The 26,990-nt window shown below is 29.6% G+C and overlaps 1 protein-coding gene and 1 long non-coding RNA gene across 2 annotated transcripts; one reads left to right on the forward strand and one right to left on the reverse strand.

Moving 5' to 3' along the window:
• Positions 1–3,443: 3,443 nt before the first annotated feature.
• LOC146885795 (uncharacterized) lies at positions 3,444–5,206 on the reverse strand. Its single transcript, XR_014995514.1, has 3 exons — positions 5,003–5,206; positions 4,552–4,613; positions 3,444–3,799 (listed from the first exon to the last, which is right to left on the reverse strand). It is a non-coding gene; the product is annotated as an uncharacterized LOC146885795 (long non-coding RNA).
• A 10,253-nt stretch (positions 5,207–15,459) lies between these two features.
• Positions 15,460–17,564, forward strand: LOC146885796 (uncharacterized). Its single transcript, XM_085674255.1, has 4 exons — positions 15,460–15,670; positions 15,752–15,887; positions 15,971–16,170; positions 16,233–17,564. The coding sequence occupies exons 1-4, from the start codon at positions 15,584–15,586 to the stop codon at positions 17,541–17,543; spliced, it is 1,734 nt and encodes a 577-aa protein (XP_085530381.1). The 5' UTR covers positions 15,460–15,583; the 3' UTR covers positions 17,544–17,564.
• Positions 17,565–26,990: the final 9,426 nt, after the last annotated feature.

Consider the following 26,990-nt stretch of genomic DNA (forward strand, 5'->3'; position numbering starts at 1 on the left):
ACCTTCATAATTTGACAATAAAGCAATTGACCCATTTAAGATCAATAAGTGTCTCCATTCATAATCTACTTCAAAATTATAAAATATTTCCTTGGGTATGTCTAAAGGTGCCCAGGTCATAATTAAAACCTCATTGCTTAAGTCAAATGATACCAAACATCTATCATAAAGTTCAGAACCCAACCAATGACACATTCCTTCAAAGTACAATTTATCCATATCATCGTAACACACAGGCACATTAATATCATGTTCGAGTTTCTTCCAAAAGTTACTTTTTAAGCTATACATCTCCAATATGGGTGCATATTTGGAATCATTTAAGTCTTCCATATCAGTATCATCACCAAAAGATAGATATATAATTACCTTATAGTCATCTCTAACACAATCATAACCAAATCCTTGATAGTGACGATCAAAATTGATACCGTATTGTAAAGGCTCAAATGGACTAGGAGGAATAACCTTGAAATCATTGTTAGTTGGGTTCCACAAACATGAAGTTCATTTATCATGTGAATATATGCAAACAATTCCATTAATAGTAGAAGAACCTAAAATATAAAATATGACATTGTGATCCTTTTAAAGTGGATTGGGCCAACATATTTTTTCCTTATTTTGAAACCACTCATTCGAAACTGAATATAAGGTGGTACTATCTATAGTGACGCTTAAAAGGAGAGATGTGTCACCATAGGAGGAATGATTATTACAAATGAAGCTATTATGAAAGAGGTTCATGAAATGAGAATTTTCAAACAAAAGGGTCCATGATCTTTGTAAGCATCCAAATCTCTTGAGGGATTTCAAATGCAGTTTAGAAAGAATAAAGAATATAAGATCATCTGGTAAGTGATTCATAAGTCTTTGAGCTACAAATTGTTTGTCCCTCTCTTGGTTGTGCAACCAAATGTTAATGAGTTGCCAATGCCCTTTGGTGTTCCATAAGTAAATAGGATGGGAAATGTGCTGGCAATTTTTGACAACGATATTCTTGATGGTGGTTTCTTCCAAGTACTCCAACCGTTAAATAAAATTACTGAACAAAAGAAATAAAAGAAAATGTGAATGAGTTAATTTATAAACATGGTTTTCCTTGAGGAAAAGGGTGATATTGGTCCCCCTTGAGAGTCGTTGGGCATTGGTGTCCTTGGTAACAATGAAAGAGCCACTACATTGAGATTCCCATATATATTGATCATGATCATTATGCTTAGAAGTGACGATAACCTTATGAGCAACCAAATAAGCAGAGTAAAACCCAACTCCCAAACTATCTGCCAAATCTAAAATAAAAACATAGACACATTGTTAAAATATAATGAGCGTGTAACAGAAATGCAACCAAATGCGAAACATTAGTGTCCGGCCTGCTTTGGACATGCCAATACCAGTGTCGATGATAGAAAGTGTTTTGTTACCCTTATGGGGGCACCAATCTTATAATCATCCTATCATCTAAAATGTTATGGTCCATAAGCCTCTCAACTTGAATTTTATCCAAAGCCTGTGTGTATATACAATGATCGATAACACTTATAAGAAAAAAATGTATAAATATAAAATCAAATTAAAAGATTACTTACATTTAAAAGCATTATTGATAAGTTCGCAAAGAAATATTTCTTTATTAGAATAAAAGGTCTTGTTCGTCAGGCTCAACATTGCTTATCCCACCCGATCGTCCAAACATCTCATCGTTGGTCATTACAATTGTTTTGGAATAATGGTAAACCAATTGGAGCCAAATCAACAAAACAAAATCACTCTTACAACCAGTTTTATATTCGTTTATAACAACCACAAAATTTTAATCTCTTAATAGAAAACTATCATACACTCTTACTTTTATTATCTAATACAAACATCTCATCATTGACCATTACAATTGGTTTGAAATAATAACAAACCAAATTCATGCAATTCAACAAACCAGAACCACGTAGTCATATCCATTTTTATATTCATTTATTACAATTACCAAGTTTTAATCTTTTAAAAGAAAACCATTGTACATTTTTCCTTTTTATTATTTAATTTTAAAATGCATTAAGTATTTCTTACCATTAATTAATTAATTTTTAAAGTCATTAATAAAGCATTATCATGATCACTTTTTTTTCTATAATGTTTTTTTAATTTTGAAATTTTAATTTTGAAATATTATTTAACTTTGTTTCAAGTTTTTAATTAAGTCATTGTAGAGTGAGAGCTTGTGTAATGAATGGATATTTGATCTTATTATAAACTACCAAACACATTGTAGCATATTAACACACATGTGTGCAAATTATAATACTTTTAAAATGCTACCATTTAACTTATAAATAAATGTTATTAAAAATATTAGTAACATTTTTAAAATATTACCATTTTATTAACTAAATGTGATTAAAAAAAATTAGTAACATTTTTATAAATATTTCAGTTTATATGTAAAAATATTATTAAAATTCCGTAAAATATACCTAACATTTGATAAAATGTTATTGATAACATTTTTTTATACACTACAAAAATTATAATTTTTAACGTCAGTTACGTATGATATTTAGTTGTGATTAAAACCGTCACTATTTCTTCTTCCGTCAGTTAGTCCACCGACACAGAATTTGGTACCACAAAGTTACTATGTCGATTTAGTATAACCGCCGAAATAACCGCCACTAAAATTATTAAAGTCGATTTTAACCATTGTTAAATTAATTTGAAAAATTTTGTATTTAATATTTAACGTCAGTTACAACCGCCGGTAAAATCTCTAAACTTTAATATTTAGTGACGGTTGTAACCACCGGTAAAATCATAAATTTTTTAAAATAAAAAATCTGAAAAAAAAACATAAATACTTAAAAAAAAAACTACGTTTCGAAAAGGAACACCTTTTTTCGCTTCTTTCTACTTAAAGTTTGTTTGTTTTTTTCAAAATCAAATAAGATAAAATACAATAAGATATTGATGTTGATGGTACGACTTTAAAATTTTTGAATTTTTACACATTTATTTATTTAACGAGAAAAGATTGTATTTATTTTTTTTTTATGAGGTAGTTATCATATTATGTGTCCATAAGCAACAATTTAATACTAAATTAATTTATTAGTTAACAGTTTGTCAAAATATTCACTATTTATGTGTACACATCTTCACAATAAATAACTAAATAAATAAATAAATATATATATATATATATATATATATATATATATATATATATATATATGTATATATATAATTAGATATCTATATTGATCTTCAAATTAAATTTTTCATATTTCCATGAAAAGTTGAAATTCATTTTCACAAAAAAGGTTTAATAAGAAAACGTATCAATAACTATTTACGTTAATATTTACGGAAAGATTAGGCACAATAAATTTTACCACCAACACAATTTGAAATACCGCTAAAATGAATGTTGAACTTGCTCTGTGATGGATGAACAAAACTTGACATCTTCAACGTTTAAGAAAAAAACGGAATATTTGCTACAATAAATCAAAAGGATTGTTCGCTATAAACAATTGAGAAGTTAAAAATTATATTATACAGGATAACATAATTCTAAAAACCTGCAAACAATAACATTCATACTAGTATATCTAATTGCAAAATTCCAAAATTTCATGATTGAGTTAAACCTTTCATTTCAACCAAGGTTTAGCCATTCATTTCAGCTCCTACACAACACAATCAATTTGAACTATCACCAAAATTTACCTCATTCAGGAACATCAACCACTTTGTATCACTCTGCACTGACCTCAGCCAACCATAAACCAGGAAAATGTGTCTGCAATAAATTCAACCAGGGAAAACATCACAACATTATTACAAAATATAAAAACTCAACTAAAATACACCCATCTAATCAAACATTATAGTAAGTTTGTTGACTTTATAACTTGTGACTTCCTTAAAACTCAGGTTTTCTCCATTATCATTTCATCACAAATTGACATGGATGTGCTAAGTGTTTCTGACCAGCCCTGGTCTTAGATTAATGACATCAAACATGTAAGTCTTGGATCCTAGAGTGACATCAAAGCAAGGTCATTTTTCTGACAAGACAAATATGTGTTCTGCCAAGGACCCCATTCTGACTTGGACATATAGTCACACATCGTTTGTGCATGCTAACTATCTTGCTACTTGGGCTTGTGATTTGCAATAAGTGCCATCTATTTTTAACAGTTTTTCCTACACATTCAGCTTGTATATAAGGCGTCCTACACCTTGTTGTTTGCGTCTAACATTCATTCTCACCCTTTTCTTGCAGTTTCGTATCTGTATTCAGCATTGTATATATAAGCATCTCCTACCCAAAGTTCTTGTTTTCCACTTCCTTCACCGACATTCATAATACATAGCTAAATACCTTAAATATTATGTTGAGGCAAGCCTAATATAAGCTGATTTTTCTAGTCATTAGCACACTAATTTCACCACACGCAGAAAGCTTTATATTATTATACCAGAAAGTAGGAATCAAAATCTTATTTTTAGTACAAAACAAACAAAGTATATAAAGGTAAGGCACAATACCTTGATGCCACATTCAATTTGAAAAAAGCCACTCATCAGGATATTGGAGACGTAGAAGATTGCTGTAATTAAGTATTTCAAATAAACATGGTTAATTAATTTTATTTCTAAATGGAAACTGTAAGTATATACAATTATTATAAATATATACAAGAATAATTTGAGGAAATTAAAGAAATAAACACCTTCTATTCTTTATATAATTATGGCATAAGGTTCTCTGCAAGGATTAAGAAAATCACCATTTGTTCTCAATTACAAACACTTACCGGCTTGCATTCAATGAAAGACATATGAAACCATGAATTAATACTAAACAACAATGATTTATCACCGAAAAATAGAAATTGAAGTTACAGTTAAAAAAAATTGAAGTTAGGATTAGGGTTTGTAACACTCAAAATAGTTTATAGAGAGAAAAAAAACTGATATAGAAAGCAAAAACACTTACGAAGAAGATTTCTACGAAGAAGAAAATGGCTTTGGAGAAATAAGAACACAAATTCCACGAAGATAAAGAAACGAGAGCACTAGTCAGAGAAAATGAGTGCCATTGTAAGTAAAAGGGAAGGAAAAGAAAGTTGCAAGGAGGAGAAGAAGCGTTCGAGCGGAAGTAAGAAGATGAAGGAGCAGGGGATAAAAAGCAAAGAAATAGACAAATTCAAGGGCTAAAATTTTCCGTCGGTTTTAAACCGCCAAAAATATAATATAAATTAAAAAATTTTAAAATCATAAGGTCGGTTAACTAAAACTGGAGGGAAATAATTGCCGGTATCAAATAATTTTCTTGTATTAATAATTTGGTAATATATTTTTGTGTAACTAATTATATATATATATATATATATATATATATATATATATATATATTAGTTAGGGGTCATTATAACTAAACGGATCCGAAAAACAAATACTAAAAAATATTAAGAAAATGACAACTAGTTGAAATTAGAATTTTTTGTATTAACTTGTATTTTTCTTTGGAAACTAAAAGATTCAAATTAGTTTCGAATATGAAATTTTTGAATTGGTGTAAACCGAATCAAATCAAACCAAAATCAATTATGTAAAGATTATTATATTATACATATTATTTCACTCATGTATGATATGTGTGTGCTAGAATATAATGTTCCTAACTTTGTTCATGCCTATAAATGTGGAGAAAGAATATGTTGAACATATGAATGAGACCAAAAAAGACTTATATTAATAATATGAATTGTACTGTATGGGTCGGTTGACACTAATAATCGATTGGGCGTGTGAGATTACTTCCAAAAAGAGTTCTTATGAGGTTATCAAACATGCAGCCGAATGAACTATCCCACTGACACCAGTTAGACTCTCTGTAGGATTTCACCCCAGTCTATCATGGGTCACGTCGACTGATCAACATTCGTGTGAGATTACTTTGAAAAACTATAAATATAAGACAAAGGTATGGTTGTTGGAGTTTTTTTTTTTATCTCACATGAATAATAGTATTAACTGCCGTCGTGGATCACACAATTTTTTACTTTAGTAACATAACGCCTTTGACACGTGGATCAAGCAATTGCTGACTTTAGCATCAGAGCATTTTGACATGTACTTGTGATTGATTAACGTACATGAGCACTGAACGGACGATAAGAGTAAAGGTTTGGAAACTTGACAAGTTGTTTAAGTGAACGTTCTCGATTCCTATATCTGAAACATAAATGTTGCATCTATTAGGTTTGATGGAGAAAATTATTAAAAGAAAACAAATCAAAATAGAACAAATTTTGAATTTATAATTTGAATGTTGTACAATATTATACACATTTATTGACCAAATTTGTTAAACTGGTTATCCTCTAATGCCACAATGTATAAATATAATATATGTAATAAGTAAATAAATTTATTTTTGTTTTTCGAAGGTTAAAATTATCTTATTAAAGGTACCACCAAGAACAAGTTATATAAAAATATCTAGGTATAAATACACATTTGGTACCCAAACTTTTTCGGAAAGTTCAATTTGGTACCCGAACTTTAGGAATGTCCAATTTGGTACCCCAATTTTCTAAAGAGATTCAATTTGATCATCTCCGTTAAGTTGGAGTTAACACCGTGTCCGTACAAGACACGTGTCAAGCCATGAAATTTTTTTTTTAATTTTTTTTTCAAAAAAATTAATTTTTTTTCAAAAAATTTAAAAACTGCCACGTGTCAGTTTATTATCGTGCCACGTGGCAGCTTACAATCATGACACGTGGCAGTGTAATAGCTGTTTTCAATTTAGTACCCCAATTTAAATTTTGATTCAATTTAGTACCCCAATTTTTTAAAATCATCCAATTTCGTCATCTTCCATTTGAGACCAAATTAGTAAATAAGCTTAATTACAACCTATATATACATGTTACAATAACTTTTTCTAATATATACATCAAATCATTTCACCTAAATACTTAAATTATTTTATTTTTTACATTTTAACCTTTGTAATTTTTTATACATGAAATTTTTTACACTTTAAAAAATAAAATAATTTGAATATTTAGGTGTAGTGATTTGATGTATAAATTCAAAACAATTATTTTAACATGTTTATATAAGTTATAATTAAGCTTATTTACTAATTTGGTCTCAAATAGGAAAGGACGAAATTGGATCATTTTAAAAAATTTGGGTACTAAATTGAACCAAAAATTTAAATTAAGGTACTAAATTGAAAACAACTATTACACTGCCACATGTCATGATTGTAAGCTGCCACGTGGCACGATGATAAACTGACACGTGGCAATTTTTAAATTTTTTGAGAAAAAAAATAATTTTTTTGAAAAAAAAATAAAATAAAAATAAAAATTTCATGGCTTGACACGTGTCCTGTACGAACACGGTGTTAACTCCAACTTAACGGAGAGGACCAAATTGAATCTCTTTAGAAAATTGGGGGTACCAATTTGAACATTCCTAAAGTTCGGGTATCAAATTGAACTTTTCGAAAAAGTTTGAGTACCAAATGTGTATTTATACCAAATATCTATTATCATGTTATTCTAGCTACTTTCTTCATTTCATGGTCTTCATGACCTAAAAGGTGATAATAAATTAGAGAAAATTATCCAAATTTAAAATTTTGGTTGGAGTTTTCAGTAACCACTAGTTCTTTAGTTTCTCACATCTAAATGGTGGAAAGATTTAAGAAAGATTTGTGGTTCTAGTGAGGACAAAACTTGGTTTGAGAAGAGTGTGTATTGGAAAGTGGGATCTGGAACTAGGATTTTATTTCGGGAAGACATATGGGTAGGGGATAGATCACTTAAAGAATCTTATCCTAGGTTATATGCCAACTCTAATAAGAAAGAACAAACAATAAGTGAATGTCGGGAATGGGACAACAACAAATGGGAATGGAATTTGGCCTGGAGAAGAGAATGGTTTGAATGGGAGAGACCTCAAATTGAAATGTTCTCAGAAGACATTCATAAGATAACTCTTGCTAGGGAAAGAAAGGATTGTTGGATGTGGAATGATGGTGAAGATAAAGTTTATATAGTTAAATCGGCATATCAAAAGTTACAAGTAAGTGAAGCAGATCAACAACACTTCTTCGATTACCTTTGGAGAGTAAAGGTTATCCCCTCTGCGAAGTTTTTTATGTGGCGGGTTATTCTAAATGGAATACCAACAAATGTGAATTTAAGACTTAGAGGGGTCAACCTAAACAATGATAATTGTGCTATGTGTGGTGAGCATGAAGAGAGCATAAGTCATTTATTCATTACCTACAGAGTTGCTACCAAAGTTTGGAACATGTGCAATAGATGAACAGGGACTTTGGGGGTATGTCATAATCAGGTACAAGCACATTTCGAACATTTCCACCTATTGGACCTCAACCATAAAGGTAATATGTTATGGAGGGGGTGTGGATTGCTATAGTGTGGATTCTCTGAAATTAAAGGAATCATGTAGTTTTTAAGAACAAATTACCATATCTAAATGAAATCTTCAGTATGGCCCAAGTGAAAGTATGGGCATGGTTGAAACATAAAAATGCAAATGTAACCTTTTCTTTTTCTGATTGGTGCTTTTGTCCCTTACATTGCTTAAGATCAATAGGTAGGCACCCATCACACACCTAGGTTGTAGGAATCTTCAGAAGTAGGTATGTACTTAGTCTTGAGGGGTTTTTACCATATGGAGGCTTTACATTAAAAGGTGTAGCATGGGAGAGGAATAGAGCATTCATGAGTTAGGAAGAATAATATGGTATTTGTAAAGGGATATCTATGATTTATCACCTAGACTTTGTGGTCTAGAGTGTTTTGTTTTTGTTACAGGTGTACTGTTCAGTTTCTACCAAGGAAGAATCGCATATGGATACCTTTCATGGATGCAATATAGGCATGTGTGCGGAGGCAAATTTTGTGAAGTGAGCTTTTACTGGAGGATTTATGTTATGCTTTTAGTATCTTAGTTGTTTAATGTGGTAGGTTGTCTGATTATATACTATAGTTTTGGGGGTAGTTTTGTAGACTTATTGTTTAAATACAAACTTTAAGGTCTTTCACTTACATTTTATATATTTTGGTAATCTTGTAAGTATCTGTGTATAAGAGTTAGAATACCCCAAATACTCTATTATATAAGTATACATATTTTTGTCGACCAAAATATATATATATATATATATATATATATATATATATATATATATATATATAATGTTCATGATACAAGTATACAATGGGATTTAAAACCATGGTGGTTTCTTTATCTTTTGTGATAGTAATTTGAATATATACTTAAGTATAAATTAGTAGTTCATTACTATTTTTATCTTATTGTACCTATTTAACATAGTTCATGGTTTTCATAATAATTAGGTGACAAATATTGGTGTTGAAGTTTTAACAGGAAAGTTGCATACATAGCTCTTTTAGGTATTGTGTTTATAAGATATACAAAAAGAAACAGAATCAAAATTCATTTGAGTTTAGGTGAAAATTAATTAAGGATGTAGTTTTGTAATCGAAGAAAATTAAATCAACAATTTTTCCTTTTTTTCTTTCTATGCTTTGGTAGTTAAGCCAATACTGATGTTTTTGCGAAGTTTCCAACACCAAGTCTTAATTACCTCATTTTTGGGTTAATGTCTTATTTACGTATTATTTCTTGTAAAATTTCGTTATTTATATGATAATCAATTCTATCTTATTTATTAATAATTAAGTGTTATAAAATAAAACTATTAATAGATATAATAGATGGAAGGAGAGAATGAAAAAAGTGAGAATTGAGATCAAGTATTACAAAATGTAATCCATGAAGGATACGAATCAAATAGTTGATATAAATATTTAATATTTAAATTTCATAAAGAGTAATTACTCATATAAGTAATTGTAGCAAATCAATCAATCATATAAATCATGTGAGAGTAATTCTATCAAATCAATAGACAACCATTAATTTATAACATAAAAAATATTGTTTTAAACTTATTTCCATTTGAAAAAAACAAAAATAGTTCCACTATTTTTTCTTATTCATTCTTATTCTTTAAAGTGCATCCGATCAAAGTTAAGATTTGCTTAGAGCAAAGAGACAAATCTCTTTACGCATAAGAAGATAGTTTATCATCAGTGAAAGATTATTTAATTGAGTACATTTTTAAGAAATTATAATTTGTTGAGATATATTTTTCTCTTTTTATGGAAAGTAAATATAAATACGGTTAGAAGTCTCACATCGACTAGAGATAAAGTCAATTCACAATATATAAGTGGGTGCAATCCTCACCTTACAAGCCGATTTTATGGGGTTGAGCTAGGCTTAAGGCCCACTTCTAATATGGTATCAGAGCCATGTTAGAGTCTATCCTAACTAGCAAACTTTCTTGGACATTTTGTTTCACCCGATATCGAACAATATATAAGTGGGTGCAATCCTCAATAATTAGACAATCTTTTTGTGGTCTTTTGATCCGCAAACAAAAATATATATTCATAGATGTTTCTATACTATGTATAAAATTAGATCTAGCTACAACATTAATGTCCAAAATCAAGAGATCAATAGGAATTAATCTCATGATCAGATCATTCCTGTAATCTGAAATATGAAATTAATTTGAGCTGAGGAAGTTTGATAGTTGGAGTAAAACTTAATTGCCTTTTTGTCTTAGTTGTTTAATAATTGTCAAGTCAATTATTACAGGCCAACTATGAACAGAGCCAGATCTCAGTTGCCTTATGGTTTTTTTATTAAGCAGTAACAAGCTTTCTGTTTCATACTTTTTGCACAAAATAAAAAAAGTCTAAAGTGAGATACTTGTTTGGGGCAACAATAGTAAGTTTTTGGTCACATGGAATGTCATAAGATTATTTAGTTCACTATGTTATAAATTTGATGCACATTAACCAGTCCTATAATGCTAAAAACCTAACTGACATTATAACCTTCTGTAGTAATTGCCTTCCTGTTTAACACTTTGTGTACAATATCAATTACAAATTGACAAACTTGTTTGTGACACCACTCATGGTTGCCAACATGGAATGTTAGTGTGTTATTTAGTTTAGTAGGATCTAAATAAAATCTTAATTAACAAATCCAATAATGATAATAAAAAACATAACTGGATTTATCTTCAGCCGTAACTGGCTTTCTTTTCCGGACTTTTTGTATGAAATATAAAGTCAAGAGTGAAATACTTGTTTGGGAAACATTAATTGTTTTTTACTTGGTTGTAATTTGAATCTACATAAACTAATCAATTAATGGTAAAAAAACCTAAGTAAAATTATCTTAAGCAATAATTGTCTTCTTGTTTCAAAGTTTTTGAAAAAAAAAAAAACAAATTAGATACTTATTTTGGGCATCAGTAATGATTTTCTGCGAACATGGAATGTTCGTAGATTATTCAATTCAGTAGGTTTTAACAATAATTAGAATTACCTTTAGCATTGCCTTCCTGTTTCGTATTTTTGTCCAATATAAAATTCCAAATGAGATTCTTCTTTACGACACCAATAATGCTTTTCTACCCACATGGAATATCATTTGAGCTTTTTAGTTCACTTCGTTATAATTTGGGTGCACAATAACCAACCACATAACTATGTCAATTCAAGTATGTCACACTAGACTTTATGTTGTACAAAAAGCATGAGACATGAAGACAGTTACTGTTAAAGGTAAATTCAATTAAGTTTTTTACCATTATGGTGGGTTTGGTTAACGTGCATGAAAATTACAACCTACTAAATTAAATAACTCATTAACATTTCATGTTGCCAAAAAGTCATTACTGGTGCACCAAAAAATGTGGATGAAGACAGTTACTACTTAAGGTAACTATAGTTAGGTTTTTTTACCATTAATTGGTTGTTTTATGTGGATCCAACTTAAAAAAAATGAGGTAAAAACCCAAAAAAAACATTCCATGTGGCCAAAAAATCATTATTGCTCCTGTAAACATATATCTCAATGAGGATTTTTTTTTTTTCTGTCCAAAAAATCTAAAACACAAACAATTACTGGTTAAGGTAATTATAGTTAGTCTTTTTTACCATTAATTTTTTAGTTTGTGTGGATCCAAACTATTGCTCCCTAAACAAGTATCTAGACTTTATATTTTGTTATATTTTGTCTAAAAGGTCTTGAACAAAAAGCCAGGTACTGTTGAAATTAAATTCATTTATGTTTTTTTATCATCATTTATTACGAAAGGTAATGGCAGTTAGGATTTTAGTATTATTGGGTTGGTTAACATGAAGTCAACATGAAGATTAAAATATAATGAAAATCAAAGGAGATTTCTATGATTGAACAACTCTTTTGATAAGAAACATGTAAGTTTAAGAAATGTCTTATCTAAGTTATATGTTTTGTACAAACTTCATAATTGTAACACCCCAATTTGGAATGTTACATCTTGGTAGCAGAGTCTCGAAAAAACTTTGGAATTGTGGGATGTGAGCTCATCTAGCTTATGATTGGTGATGGTGGTATGATGTATGCTTTGGTGAAATGCTAGTCTTGGTAAATGTTATGGTAATGAAACATGGTATACTTAATAATGTACAAATGTTATTTATAGTATGAATTCTCTTATATATGTAGAATCCCATAAGATTATGGTGAGTCGGGTAAAAGGGGGTTATGTTCTACCGTAAGATTTTGGTCTAAGCTTATCAGGAGTGCTCTTACCCAAGGTTTTTGTTGAGCGGGTAAAGTTGTTACTTGTAAGGGAAAGACCCTTTCCAAGAGGTGTTACTACGCAGGAATGGTTGTTTACCATTGGATCTTACTTAGTTGTAATATGTTAATGATTGCATATTTTTATTTTGGGAACATATTTCAGGTTATGTTTGTGGAGTTATACATATGTTAGGATCAATCGAGGTGAGTTTTATTTGAGTAAAATAATGTTATATAATTATTTTAGTGGTTGTTTTGTTTTAATAAATTTAAAAGAAAATAATATAAATTTTGTATATTTTTTTAGTTGATTTGCTGTTTATAATTTTTATTTAAAAATATTATGAAAATATATAAGGTACAAAAAGCTACGTGTGAAAGAAATTGGAAAGAAAAAAAATTGTATGTTAAATTATATTTTAGTTACGTTAATTCATGGATGATTTTTGTTTTTTGGGTAAAGACATTTTTTTTATGAAATATGAGGTTTTTATTTTATATTAATAGTGAATATTTTATCTGTGCAAATTTATTTGGTGTGGTACTTTCATATTTCATGACTGCAAAATTTTAGGTACGCATGATATTTTACTTTCCTAGTTAAACAATTTTCCAGGAGAAACATTTTTGAGTTGGGAAGACTGGAAAAAAGCTTTAGGATTTTTGAGTAAGAGTATACAGTGGATGAGGCTTAACATGGAAGAATTAATTTAATTATTTAATTGAGTTAAGTTGCTGTTTATTTAATTTAATTTTGATTTATGAAAAATTAGTGTGTATAAATTAGTAATGCTCCTTAAATCATGAAAATTAATTGGCTTAGTGGGTAGAGAATATGTTTAATGAGTGGAGGTACATGGGTTCGGCCTATTTTGTTCGAGTAATCAAAATTTTGTTGTTAAGTTTTATTATTTTTAGTATTTGTTTTCATATTGTTATTTTATTTTATTCTTTTTTATTTTTTCATTTTAGTATATATATATATATATATATATATATATATATATATATATATATATATATATATATATTTCTAATTTTACCTTTATTGAGAAAATAAAATGCAGCATAGAGATTCAAAATTTGGAGCTTAACAGGCTATCTCATTTTCTTCATTCGGTAAGTGTTCAGTGTTCCAGTCTATACTTTGTTGTAATGCTGCTAGGTGATACACAAAAAAGGGAAATTTTTAGAAGATGGATTGATGATGAATTAATTATAAATAAAAAATTCACATTAAAAAGATTAAATTTTTCTAATTTCTTCAAACTAAAATTGATTTTTCGACGTCAAATAAAATTAATTTTCTCAAAATATTTTCAAACAAATCCGCAACCGCCACTTCCTCTTGAAGTAATTTGATGTTAGAGCATGAGGGTTCTTCTGCCCTAAGAAGAGGGATTACACAAGATAAAAATGGGAGGATACACATTTAACGGGGGGAAAAGGTAGAGCTCTCAAAATGTGTTAAATGTAATATAAACTTAATCACTGAAATACAAAATAAGAAAAAAATTTAGACCTACTCTTTGCGATAAAACAAATAAACATAAACATGAATTAAATGAAATAGAAATATACTCTTGTCGATCATATATATATATATATATATATATATATATATATATATAAACACAAAAATATATTACAAAATTATAAAAAATGTTATCAATAACGTTATGATTGCATCATCGTCTGAATTTTGATACTTTCGTTCACCATATATCTATGATTGCGTCATCGTCTGAACTTTTTGAGCTTGTGTCTGAAAATGAAAACAAATTAAAGCTATAGGATGATTCTTTTCTTTAAAAACATGTATGGTGAAAAGTTGGTTAAGATTATAGGAAAAGGGAACATTGTTATTATTATTGAATTGAAAATAAAATTTGAAACAGCTTTATTTTTCGTATGTTGTTACGGGTGTGTACATCACTGAAAATTTTGGTCTTTACATGAATCGTGTTGTCCTCACTGAAATGGGATAAACTTTGTTATTGTTTTTGTTGATAACGATGTTTTAGCAATAGAGACTGTAGTATGAAATGTTTAGGTATACTCTACGTAGTAAACATTTTATGAAATGTTAGGCTACTCTACGTTACCAATGACTTTTAATAATATTTTTACATATAAACCGAAACATTTATAAAATTGTTACTAGATTTTTTTAATAACATTTATTTAATAAAATGATAATATTTTAAAGATGTTACTAATATTTTTAATTACATTTATTTATTAAAGTGGTAGCATTTTAAAAGTATTATAATTTGCATATATGTGTGTTAATATGCACAATGTTTTTCCTACTTTATAATAAGATCAAATATCTATGCATTATTAATTAAAAACTTGAAACAAAGTTAAATAATATTTCAAAATTAAAAAAAAACATTTAAGAAAAAAAGAAAGTGATCATGATAATGCTTTATTAATAACTTTAAAAATTAATTAATGTTAAGAAATATTTAATGTTTTTTAAATTAAATAATAAAAAGTAAAAGTGTATGATGTTTTTCTTTTAGAAAACTAAAACTTGGCAGTTGTGATAAATGAATATAAAAATGGTTATGAGTGGTTCTGTTTTGTTGAATTGCGTGGATTTGGTTGGTTATTATTTCAAATCAATTGTAATGGTCAATGATTAGATGTTTGTATTAGATAATAAAAGTAAGAGTGTATGATAGTTTTCTATTAAGAGGTTAAAATTTAGTGGTTTTTATAATCGAATATAAATCTGGTTATGAGTGGATTTGTTTTGTTGAATTGGTTCCATTTGGTTTATCATTATTCCAAACCAATCGTAATGGCCAACGATGAGATGTTTGTATGACCGGACAAGATGAGCAAGGTGTTGAGCCTAATGAACAAGACCTTTTATTCTAATAAAGAAATATTCCTTGGTGAACTTATCAATAATGCTTCAAATGTAAGTAATCTTTTAATTTGATTTTATATTTTTCATTTTTTTTCTTATAAGTGTTATTGATCATTATATATATATACACAGGCTTTGGATAAAATTCAAGTTGAGAAGCTTATAGACGAGAACATTTTAGATGATGGGATGATTATAAGATTGGTCCCCCACAAGGGTAACAAAACACTTTCTATCATCGACACTGGTATTGGCATGTCCAAAGCAGGTCAGGCACTAATATTTCGCGTTCAGTTGCATTTCTGTTACACGCTCATTAATTTTAGCAATGTGTCTATGTTTTTATTTTAGATTTGGCATATAGTTTGGGAGTTGGGTTTTACTCTACTTATTTGGTTGCTCACAAGGTTATCGTCACCTCTAAGCATAATGATCATGATCAATATATCTGGGAATCTCAATCTAGTGGCTCTTTCATTGTTACCAAGGACACCAATGCCCAACAACCCTCATCTGGGACCAACATTACCCTCTTCCTCAAAGACAACCAGGTTCACAAATTAACTCATTCACATTTTCTTTTATTCTTTTGTTCACTCATTTTATTTAACAGTTGGAGTACTTGGAAGAAACCACCATCAAGAATCTCGTTGTCAAAAACTGTCAGCACATTTCCCATCCTATTTACTTATGGAACACCAAAGAGCATTGGCAGCTCATTAACTTTTGGTTGCACAACCAAGAGAAGGACAAAATATTTATAGCTCAACGACTTATGAATCACTTACCAAATGATCTTATATTCTCCATTCTTTCTAAATTGTGTTTAAAATCCCTCAAGAGATTTGGATGCTTACAAAGATCATGGACCCTCTTGTTTGAAAATTCTCATTTCATGAACTTGTTTCATAATAACTTCATTTGTAATAATCATTCCTCCTATGATGACACATCTCTCCTTTTAAGCCTCACTATAGATCGTACCACCTTATATTCAGTTTCTGATGAGAGGTTTCAAAATATGGAAAAAATAGATTGGCCAAATTCATTTCAAGAGGATTACTCTGCTTTGTGTTCTATTGTGGGTTCTTATAGTATTAATGGAATTATTTGCATATACTCACATGTTGGAGAAACTATGTATTTGTGGAACCCAACAAACAATGAATTTAAGGTTATTCCTCCTAGTCCATTTGAGCCTTTACAATATGGTATCCCTCTTGACCGTAAATGTCAAGGATTTGGCTATGACTCTGTTAAAGATGACTATAAGGTGATTAAGCATGTATCTTTAAATGACGCTTTTACTATGGAAGACTTTTACGATCCCAAATATGCAACCATAGTAGAGATGTATAGCCTAAGAAGGAACTCTTGGAAGAAACTCGAACATGATATTGATTTGCCTGTGTGCTATGATGATATTGATAAATTCTACTTCGAGGGAATGTGTCATTGGTTGGGTTATCCATATGAACTTGAAGAAGCATATTTGGTATCATTTGACTTAAGCAATGAGGTTTTCATTATCACCAAGACACCTTTAGACATACCCGAGGAAATATTTTATAATTCTCAAGCAGATTACAAATGGAGACACTTATTGATCTTAAATGGGTCAATTGCTTTTATGTTAAATTTTGAACGTACAATTTATCTATATATTTTAGTTGAAGTTGGTAAGAAGGAAACATGGACTAAACTCCATGTTTTTGGACCCATACCTTGCATTGCTTACCCTATTGGAACATGGAATATGGGTAATATACTCTTCAATACTCCAGATGATGATGAACTAGTTTGGTTTAATTTATGTACCCATAAAATTGAGAAGCTTAATTTTAAGGTTAATTTTCATGTTACATGTAGTATGGGATTGCAATTAGTAGTTTATAAGAAAAGTCTTGTAAGAATTAATAGTTAATTATGTTTCTCATTTTCATCGAAGTGGTTAATGAATGGTTATCATAATTTTCAGTTGTACATATTCAAAATGTTTAATATTTAATTTTCTTTTAAAGGTTTAGTCTTTCTCGTTTATAATATGACCTTATTTTATTTCAATTTTCAAAGTGATCTTTTACCTTAAAGCATATGTTATCGCCTAAAAAAGAAAGGAACTTGTTTTGATGATTATACATAAAACTTAATAATGAACTAATTGTTTTATTGCTTATACTTTTTATTATAATTTAAAGCTTTCATACTTATTATTAGACATGTTTAAAATGCAATAATAATTCATCACAATGTTATAATCTTCTATTAGCATAATATAGTTACTAAATTGTCTAATAATAAATTACTAAAAGATAAATGAGTCACGATACTTTTAGATATAAAAATAAACACTTAAACTCAAAAATCTCTACTACAATTTACGTAATCAATTTAAAAATAGCTTCCAAAGCATAATCTTCTATAATTGAATTGATTACATTTGAACAAACATGTGCGAGAATGACTCTATTTATCCAAATATATAAAAGGAATATATGTGAAACAATGTTTATCGCACAATTTTAAAATGAGAAATATATCATTTATGATATTTTCTATTCTATTAACTAGTGCAAAAACACCTTTTTATGCAGGTTAGAAAAAGACTTTTTATACCAGTTCTGGAATCGATATAGATATAGACGGTATAGAAAGTTTCACCTTTCTATGCCACTCCCAAGACCGGTATAAAAAATCAATTTTTTTATACCATCTCTAGAATTGGTATAGAAAGTCTAATTGGGATGGAAAACTTTTGTAATAAAAAGTGATTTACTACACTAGTTATTGTTATAACCGATATAAAAAGTTCCACCTTCAATACCAATTGTGCCCTTAATCGGTATAAAAAGTGATTTTTTTATTTTTATTTTTTGAAAAAATCATTTATATTTCCTACCGCACACAAAATCTGTATATAATTACTCAAAACATTTGACAACAAATTTCATTCAATCTAATATTTACATGAAATACAATCTAATGTTTATATAACTCCAAACCGAATGACTATACATATAATATTCACATAAAAACTCATAAAATACCTAAAATCATCTTCTATAAACATTGAAAGAAATGAATCATTCTGCTCACGAACTTCCTTCAAGAATCTTTATGCCATTGGAGACGCGTCATTGAAAATCTACACTTAGCCAACATATTGCCATATCAATTGTACAAATTGGATTAAGTTCATTGTTATTTGTCTCTAAGTTTGAATTAAAATTAGGATTCTGATATGGTAATTGATACCGGTTAGATGAGGCTTATAATTGACCATCAAATGCTAAATAATTGACACTAAGACCAATTGTGGTGATTCACAAATGTTAATAGTCAAGAAATGAAATAAAAAATTAACAGATGAAAATTTCTAGTCAAGAAATGGGCAATTGTGGTGATTCATTATACTTGTACTGCAGTTAAAAATTTAGTTCATTAATCTCTTATAGAAGGCTTTTGACGTGCATAGGCCTTGCGATCAGAAAGTTTTCTGAATGGTGAATGACTTGCCTTGCTGCAAGGATTTCATCAAGTCACAGACTTTAATCCATTAGCCCAAATAATTGTTCTTTATTTCTTTTTCTATATATATAGTCTGAGTAAAAAAGAAACACAACTTTTCACATAGAGACTCCAGAGGAAATATTATTAATTCAAATAATTTTACACATCAAGAATTAAAGAAAGAAATAGTACTTGAACTTGTAATATCATGTTCTAATTCATATGTGTTAAATGATCCAATAAATATCATATAAAACTTCCTTTTGGTGGTCATATTACATGAGCACCATTCACTACAAAAAAATATGTTTTAGTGACCATCCATTTTGGTCCCTAAATAAAAAAATCAGTCACAAATCGTTTAGTGACCGAAATAGAGACTAAACAGAACTAGTGGCGAAAATCCTAGTCGCAAACCACTTAGTGTAACACCCTAGTTGGATATTACTAGATAAAACATATATCATAAAATTTCTTTTGGAATTAAAACATTATATAAAGTTCCCCAAGCGCGGGAAAATTTAAAACTTATCTCGCGGTAGTTCAATTATATTACTCCATCTTTATTACATGTTCATAATAGAGAAAAAGCATCATAAAATTTATTACAAAATGCATGAAAATAAAATATAGAGGAAAATCCCTCATCGTCTGCCCCGCTCTGTCACTATGCATCAGCGTTCTCACCTGGATTCACATCTGCTCCCGCGTGACAAGTCACGCGATCATCGCCAAACACAAACAGAAAGGGTGAGCTGAGAAAGAAAAATAATACAATCAATAAAATAATAAGAATTAACCCTCACCCAATCTATCTTAGCCAATTTTAGTTTATTGACTTCTTTATAACATTACACCCTAATCTCATAACCTATATGAGAAAGATCCATTCACAACCTTGGTCCTTAGGGATTATCATGCTCCCACGAACCTACCCGCTCGTGGTCCAACTCTACGGACATTCCCGCCCATAGTCCAACTCTACGAACCTGCCCGCTCGTAGTCCAACATGCGTGAACACCTACTATGAACCTCCCCGCTCATAGTAGCCTCAAGTGTGAGCACGGAACATACGAACCTCCCCGCTCGTATCCCCACACAAGAGTACAAAAGATACGGACCTCCCCGCCCGCTTCAATCACGCATCTCAATCTCCGTTAGAACCTCCCCGCTCGTAACTAATCCAGCATATCCCTGACCAAGCCATCAAACACATCCATGCAAATCCATTTGCAATGGACCCATGCCCCTGCACTATCTCTTGGCGTTGCCTAAGCGAAATGGTGCTCCAGACCCCTGACAATAATCCTAAGCCGCCAAACGCCACGCGCTAGTGGCCCCTATATCTGTGGCTTATCACCTGGCGGAAGCATATCCGCTGCCAGGCGCCACACCAGTAAAATGAATTCTATTGGTTTAGGCACTATAGAATTGATCCTAACACAATAATCATCACAGGCACACAACAAAACCCATATTTAGCATTCTACCTCATCCTGCATCCATACATAAATTCACAACAACTTGACTTAAACAGGAGATTAATACACAAAACCACAATTATAACATCCATGTGTTAACGTTAAATAATTAACATAATATAATTATATGTTAGCAATAAAATAATATTATTTAATTAAATTATACATTATCCTAATGTAAAAGAAATTAACGTGTATAACTTCCAAATTGTAAAATAAATACTTGTTATTCAAACTTCCAAGAAGTTATATAATATGATATAATTTTTATCACAATAATATAAAATCAAACCTTTTTTACCTTTTATATGCATCTAATATCAAAACCACCCAAAATTTTGTTTTCTTATTAAAGAATTAATAATATTTATATATTATACCACTCTCCTATGCAAAGGTCCATACATCTGCATCCTGCTAATATTTTTATACGACTAAAAGGCTTAACTTTCATACCTATATGTAAAGAAACCACCAAAAACATATCTCATACAAATTTACATACCATATACCTTCAACCATTAATAGCTTTATATTAACGAAAAGAAAACTTGCACTTTAACCGCAAAGATACAGGATATATAGATTACTCCCTATAAAACAAGCAGCTGCACAATCGCTTCACTAAAGCATTATATTCTCATAAAAATTACACATACATTTTTTTTTCACCATATTAACTTTAACTAAAAATAACAATACTATTTACCCAATATACTATTATTATTCTAAAAAGCTATAACATAAAAACAAAATTGCCATCCGTAATATATATAAATATATATATATATATATATATATATATATATATATATATATATATATATATATATATATATATATTATTTGATACAAATATTCTCGCTCTAAATTATCAAAACCCAAAGTTGTCATGTACTTTAAAGGTATTTGTATTATGCCACTTAATAGAAAACATTGTATCATTCATATGTTATTCAATGTATACCATATATTATATAATATAATATTTAACAAACTTCCCACTTTTACGCTATAGTATACATTATAATCTGCATGCTTTTGAAATGATATCCAACCATATATAATAATCTAATATAAACCAATAATCTAATATAACCAATCCCAAGATTTTCTACACACACCTGTATGGTATCTATCGCAGTGCCATTGCCGTGAAGCGATTAAACAAAGATACTTTATCTTTGCATTTGACAATCAACGAAAAATCTTACAATCGGAAATAACATATTACCCATATACAGTACACGAAATCATAAACCACTAATTTCTTAACCTTATCAAAGCATAAAAATAACAAAACACCAATCTCACAATTACAATCTGCTACTAATATACATTAATAAAAAAAAAATTCATACGAAAGAAACACAATAAGCTTCCCTTACTTGGTTTTGTTGCTCCTAGTGTACTCTCACCGATCCCTTCTCGTCCCCAACACTTCAACGATAATTAATTTATTAGTTAAGGTTAGTGGCCATTAATTTGTGATTTTACTCTCCCAACACCTCTACATTGCCCTTCTAGGGCCTTAGAGGAGCTCTAGAGTTTCTAGGTTTTTTTTTCTTCTTTAGCAAAAATATTGCACATGAATAATAATAAATCATGCTAACCAAGACTCAAACTCACACCCCAACACTCATCAATCATAGGTATAACCATCAAGCTATCATATAATTCACATTTAATTCACACATACATACCACGTTAAGTCTTACTACTGCATAAAAAAATATATTTGTAAAAGAAAACATAATTAAATAGACATACCACAACACTCAAGACTTGAACCCAATCCCTCTCCATATAACTAAATACTCTCAACCACTTAAGCTAACACTATTCCTTTTTTAAGGATTATCAAGGAACTCCCTTAGGGTATTTCCAATTCACCATTACTTGTACTTTATTGATTATTATTTATATGAATTTTCCAGGTCTTACACTTAGCGACCAAATATATATTTGGTCGCTAAATAGCCACCGAAATTATAGTCACTAATTGGTCGCTAAAAGAATTGATCGCGTTTAACTTTTGGAGACCAATTTAGTCACCAAAAATTTCATAGCTAATTCGGTAGCTAGTATTAAAAATTTAGCGACCCTTTTTTTTGTCGCTAACAACAAAAAAAAAATCCTATAATTTTAAACTAATTTGGTCGCTAATTCAGTAAAAAATGTGATAAAATAGCGACCATTTTTTTTCGGTCACTAATAATGAACGGTGTTTTTTTTTTCAAATTTAGAATTGTTTTTTTCAAAATTAAACTTTTTCTTCTGGGTAGAATTTATTATTTTTTTGGTTAAAATTTAGAAATTAGACTTTTTATTTGAAATTAGATTTTTTTTATTTTGACTAGAATTTAGAATTTTTTAGTTAAAATTTTTATTATTATTAGAACTTTATTTGTCATAAGATGGCAAATCTTTTCACTTTCATATGATCCATAATATGATTAATAGTATCATAAAAAAATCACTATAAAAAATCACTTCCACGAACAAAGAGTTCATTTATCTCTCTGATGCTTGATGAAAGTTTTAAACTTTTTCTGATTGTAGCATTGTCTTTCAATCCCACTTTGGAAGAATGTATACCAGTAAAAATGACATCATCAGGGGATGGAACGTCAAACTTGAAAGGATCTGTTTTACTAATGTCGGAAGTTCCAATGTTAGGCAAGGGTCGACGAACAACACCACATATATCACGAAATGCCATACTCTCTTCATTGTCACATACATACCACCTGCATAAACAATCAAAAAATGAAAAACAGAATCTACCACAATAACAACATCGCTGATCAGAAAAATTAAAAAAAAAAAAATACAAACAAAAAATAGACTCATCCGTGGTAACATTCACCTACAAATCACATATCCAGAAAAAAAACGCACTCGCTCAAAATCGAGAAGCCGCAGAAAACAAAAATAGAGCAGCGATGTGACGTGGTGGATGTTCACAAAGACGAAACTGATGAACAAACCTTCGCTCAAGGGTGAGGCGAAACGGCACCGGCATGACTAGTCGACAATGCTTCCGATCACATCGAGAAGGTGTTAGTAATGAAGGCGTGAACATCATTAGAGAAGACGGGATCCATAAAGATGAAGAAACCCTTGTGTTGTGAAAGACAAAAGGTATTTGTAGTGGTGGCAACGTTGGAGGGCTTCTCGTAGTGATGGCGAGGATTGGGTTGGAGGGCTTCCCATGGTGGCGAGACCGCGTTGGAGAAGGAAAGAAGTAGCAAGGAAGAAGAAGGAAGAAGTGGCTAATATCGATGGCTAAATTGCATTTTTCTAGTAGTGATTGTTTATCATTTTGTCCCTTCTCCACGCATGACTGTCAAATTTATAGTTGTAACACCTTGGTTAAGATGAAAATAAATAATATTATCTCACATTTACATTAAAATATAACAAACTTAAAACTATGACAACACTATTTTAATATAAATAGAACACATTTTTATTCACCAATTATTAAAAAAATACATATCTCATTATTCAAAAAATATAAAGTTATCAAACTAACTATGGAAAAGAAACTTCTTTCAAAAAAATACTAAAGACAACTACTCCCACAATTATCCCTACAACGCTAATTTATTCTATGCATCTTCCCTAGCATTGTTATGGGATTGACAAATGTACCAAATCACACAAGTAATATACTGGATAAGTCCAAATATCGTTTCTCACAAAGACTTGCATTGTTGAAAAAAATTATGTTTATTTATTAATTAAGGTGAAAACAAATTTTGTATTATAAGATAAAGTATTGAATTTTTAGAAAAATTCTAAAATCTAGAAAGTAATTAAATTGATAGAAATACATATATGGCGAAGACTCCACTAGGGTTAGATTTCATGCATCAAACAATATGAAAAACACTAAACAATATACCGCCAATTCCTACTCTAGCATTCACATCATTATGTAAGAAATCCTAATGTCTTAGTGACAAGTCTAAACTTATTAATAAGAACCATAATGTCTTAGACCTTATCTTATTAAAAGTTCGCATTAAGCTTTAAATTCTGATGCTAGGAATGACCAATGATGTACCCTATATCATGCACACTCAATTAGTTGTTTTATTCTAGTCAAAGTTCTAACATTGTGTCTGATGATTAGATATCCACAAATATGCAATCAATGAATTCATGCAGTTAAGAATAGGAATAGAACACAAGAGTGTGGAAAAAAAATATTGAATCGTAGAAATCACACAGATTGAAGATACATTACATCTAACTTCTGTGAATACGAGAGTTAGTTACTCTTATACTTTTCTGAACTCTAGGAAAAATAATAATAATGAATGTCTTTAGCCTCTAGAATGTGTCTTTGCCAACCTAAAGTTTCTTCTAAACTTACCGCAAAGTACCAGAGGTTCCAGAACCATCGATAAATAATAGAGGTTCAAAAACCACTAGCAAATACCAAGGGGTTCTAAAACCGTTGGTGAATACCGGAGGTTCTGAAATCGCTGGTAAATACCAAGAGTTCTAAAATCGCCAGTAAATACTAGGGGGTTCCATACTGTTTGTAAATATCAGAGGTTTCGAAACCGCAAATAAGTACCATTTTACCAAGGGTTAGTTAAAACTGCCAGTAATCTATTAACAACGTTGGTTTTTCTAGGGGAAAAGAAAACCACGGATAACTCCTTTAACGGGTGTTAAAACCCCTAGAAATGTCAAAAATAACCCCTATTAATAAGTTTACTACATTATCTATAAGTTTAAGATAAATAATAAAGTTTAAACATTCAAAAACATTCAAAAACATTCAAATTAGTGAAATATTACAATATCTTTGTTCTTATAGTTATAAAGTCAAATATAATAAAAATCTAATAAGATTCTTCAACTATCAATCTTGATCTGAATCGTTTGTTTCTTCATTAAGAACACTTCCTTAATCAGATACCTAACATAAAAAATAATCATATTGGGAGACTAGATTGTTGAGTATTATAGACATTAACCATATGAAAATCTTTACATTTATTGTGCAGGTCTGCTAGGACATCAAATTTTAAACCTAATCCTTGCTTGATATATTGCAGGATAATATTGTCATTTGCTTTAGCAGAATCAGCTGAAGAAATTATGAGCTTTGAAAATTAACCTAGGGAAATTAAGTAGCAATTTTTTGCAACTTGTGCTTGGAACTTGGTTCACATAAAATAATTATGCATTCACGTAGCTTATAGCTGCAAAAAAAAAATAAAAGAAAGGAATAAACACATGTTAGCATTGCAAGTAAAATAACCCTAAGTAAGGAGGCGATACAAAGGAACCTTTTACTTCAAATTTCATGGATATAGATTTGGGGAAGGGGATAGCATGGCAGAACATAGCATTGGTGAAAGAATAGAGAAAAAATGAACTTTTACTGAATCATATTCGTATGAGAAAGAAAATATATCAAAATATAAAACTTCCAAGGCCTTTACATTTCATAACTTGTCAAATATGTTAGCAATTAGGGTCATACAAATATATATATATATATATATATATATATATATATATATATATATATATATATATATATATATATATATATAATTCATAACTTGTCAAATATGTTAACAATTAGGGTCATACAAATATATATATATATATATATATATATATATATATATATATATATATATATATATATATATAAAATAATAAATAATAAAATGTGTTAGGGTCATTATATTATTAGCCAAAGTATTTAAGTGATCTAATTAATTAATTCTATGGTTAAGAATATATATATGTCATGATATATTAAATGTGTAAATGCCAACAATATTCTAATTTACATAAGGGGTTATGGTCCATATATGAGTTACTAGAGAGAAATTCATGTGTTCTACTGTTGGAAGATCATGTACCATTTTTATCTACTATTCCCAATAATAAGGTACATTTTCGCTTCTAATCTTTTGAGAATTTGGAAACTGTATATTTATTTATGAGTTCATTGTATTAATATCTTCATAAACCAACAATCGATATCGGAGTATTGTTAGTTTATGATTATATTTTATTCCCGTTTGACATGATCTCTAACACGCTTTTCTCCAAGTTTATGTAAAACCCTAATTGTGAGATTTAGGGATTTTAATTATCTTTTCTGCTGCAAACGAAATGCAAAACTGCCTTTGAATGAATTTTTAATTGCTTGCATTATGTACGTGCGTTTAATTCCAATTGGAATTGGATGAAAGACCTCATCACACTTTTATTTTGTTTATGAGAAATTTTGAAATCCTGAATCCCCAATTTTGAAACTGCAAAACCCTAATTATGGTTTATTCACAAATCTGATCCCCTTCTTCCTGGTGGGTTTTTTGAACCCTAAATCCCCAATA

This window comes from Vigna unguiculata, chromosome 6 (genome assembly GCF_037176805.1).
Source record: "Vigna unguiculata cultivar grain cowpea cultivar isolate G323 ecotype 2 chromosome 6, ASM3717680v1, whole genome shotgun sequence".
NCBI lineage: Eukaryota > Viridiplantae > Streptophyta > Magnoliopsida > Fabales > Fabaceae > Vigna > Vigna unguiculata.